Source organism: Babylonia areolata, chromosome 26 (genome assembly GCF_041734735.1).
Source record: "Babylonia areolata isolate BAREFJ2019XMU chromosome 26, ASM4173473v1, whole genome shotgun sequence".
Classification (NCBI taxonomy): Eukaryota; Metazoa; Mollusca; class Gastropoda; order Neogastropoda; family Buccinidae; genus Babylonia; species Babylonia areolata.
The window spans coordinates 9,252,405-9,254,904 of NC_134901.1; the positions used below are offsets into that span (position 1 = coordinate 9,252,405).

Genomic DNA, 2,500 nt, shown 5'->3' on the forward strand with positions numbered 1-2,500 from the left:
CAGTACAGCCTCAGCATTATATCATCCAGTGGGATCTGATGTGCGCATCTCCGTACCATCTCTCAAAGGTCTCTTCACCTTACTCTTCAAAGAAAACATCCTTATCTTGCCCTTTGCCAGCCTGCATTGACTGACGCCTTCAGGGCAGATTGCTGAAGGTATCTCTCTAAGCATCTTCACCGCATTCTCCACAGTCAGGCTGAAACTGGAACCGCTTGCGCCGCTCTCTTGTGCGGACGTTCTGTAGGCATTCCTGGAATTCTGCCCAACATCAGGCCTCGTTCCCCTGAGAGTCAAGAACCTGCCATTGTTCTGAACATGTTTTATGACTGTCAAAGCTCCTGAGAGTTCAGAACCTACCATTGTTCTGAACATGTTTTATGACTGTCAAAACTCCTGAGAGTTCAGAACCTACATTGTTCAGGACATGTTTTATGACTGTCAAAACTCCTGAGAGTCAAGAACCTACCATTGTTCAGAATTATTTTGTGACTGTCAAAACTCCTGAGAGTTCAGAAGCTACCATAGTTCAGAATTATTTTGTGACTGTCAAAACTCCTGAGAGTCAAGAACCTACCATTATTCAGAATTATTTTGTGACTGTCAAAACTCCTGAGAGTTCAGTACCTACCATTATTCAGAATTATTTTGTGACTGTCAAAACTCCTGAGAGTTCAGAACCTACCATTGTTCTGAATTATTTTATGACTGTCAAAACTCCTGAGAGTCAACAACCTACCATTGTTCAGAACATGTTCAATGACTGTCAAAACTCAGCACTAAATGTCAATCGAAGAAGTGTGTTCGCTGCCTGTTGGTCAGCTGATGTATGATCGTTTTCAGTTTAGCCAACAACAAAACTGTATTTATGTCTAAGGCAGAAGCTATCGTTATCAGAGAAATTCCTGCTTTTTTTTTTTTTGTTGTTTTGTTTTGTTTCCAGTCCCCTGGCGTGTCAGCAAAACCATTTGTTTCCTGTCAGTGAGGCAGTGAGTCCGCATCTTTTTGCTGTGCTGTTTCCGTTCAAAACAGATCAAGTTGTGGTCAATAGCTGTTCCGTCGAGACTTTTGTTGACTGATAGTTTGGTGGTTTGATCTCTTTTCAAGACTCATGACTGGTTTATTGTCTGTTCACAGGTACAAACATACTCATGACTGGTTAACTGTGTCTATTCACAGGTACAAACATACTCATGACTGGTTTATTGTCTGTTCACAGGTAGAAGCATACTCATGACTGGTTTATTGTCTGTTCACAGGTACAAACATACTCATGACTGGTTTATTTTGTCTATTCACAGGTACAAACATACTCATGACTGGTTTATTGTCTGTTCACAGGTACAAGCATACTCATGACTGGTTTATTGTCTGTTCACAGGTACAAACATACTCATGACTGGTTTTTTGTCTGTTCACAGGTACAAGTATACTAATGACTGGTTAACTGTTCACAGGTACAAACATACTCATGACTGGTTTATTGTGTCTATTCACAGGTACAAACATACTCATGACTGGTTTATTGTCTGTTCACAGGTACAAGCATACTCATGACTGGTTTATTGTCTGTTCACAGGTACAAACATACTCATGACTGGTTTTTTGTCTGTTCACAGGTACAAACATACTCATGACTGGTTTATTGTCTGTTCACAGGTACAAACATACTCATGACTGGTTTATTTTGTCTGTTCACAGGTACAAACATACTCATGACTGGTTTATTGTCTATTCACAGGTACAAACATTCTTATAACTGGTTTATTGTCTGTTCACAGGTACAAGCATACTGTGTTCTTTTCTTCTGTTTGTGAACCAACTGTGAACATTTGCCATTGACGAGCCATCAACATTGTGTTTTACCAGATCGGTGAGAAGACTTGTGGACCTCCATTGAACTATAACGCAGAGGGGAAAATACCTCGGCGAACCGAACTATGTATATAGAATAGCTGATGTGTAAGAAAATGTACGTGTGCTCCCCTTAGCTTGTCGTATATCTCAGACAAAGTGTTTTTTAAAAAGGCGGGGAATTAATGAAACCAGACTTTGCCTTCGTCGTTTGATGATGTTTGTGACACACCGCGCACACCACTTCTTTAGACAGGCCGCGGTTCAAACCAGGAACAACGATGTGTGAACAGTGCCATCACCGTCACCATCATCGTTTCCATCGTGGAATTATCATTGCTATAATTAACGAGGGTGAAACTTACTGTGCGCTTGTCGCGCTTTCCGTCATCATCAACCCTCAACTACCATGACCGTTGCCCGGCAACCATGGGCTGACGATTTGGTTATTTTCCTCGCTGCCGGAACAACAACAACAACGACGACGACGACGACGACGATAACGACTCTAGCATCCACCATGATCAACACTGAAGAAGCAACAGACTCGTACTCTACCAAGGCGGCAGTGACCACTCTGGCCTCGCCCCCTCAACAGCAAGAAGGCTACTACAGACTCTCGGCAGATGCGTCATCGTCATCTTCG

The 2,500-nt window shown here is 42.2% G+C and overlaps 1 protein-coding gene across 1 annotated transcript in view; it reads left to right on the forward strand.

Annotated features, from left to right (window-relative positions):
- Window positions 1-2,374: 2,374 nt before the first annotated feature.
- Window positions 2,375-2,500, forward strand: part of LOC143300815 (histamine H3 receptor-like) — a 51,502-nt gene continuing 51,376 nt past the window's right edge. Inside the window, exon 1 of the mRNA XM_076614744.1 lies at window positions 2,375-2,500. This exon is cut by the window's right edge and continues 249 nt beyond it. Coding sequence (XP_076470859.1) covers window positions 2,375-2,500 — 126 coding nt within the window.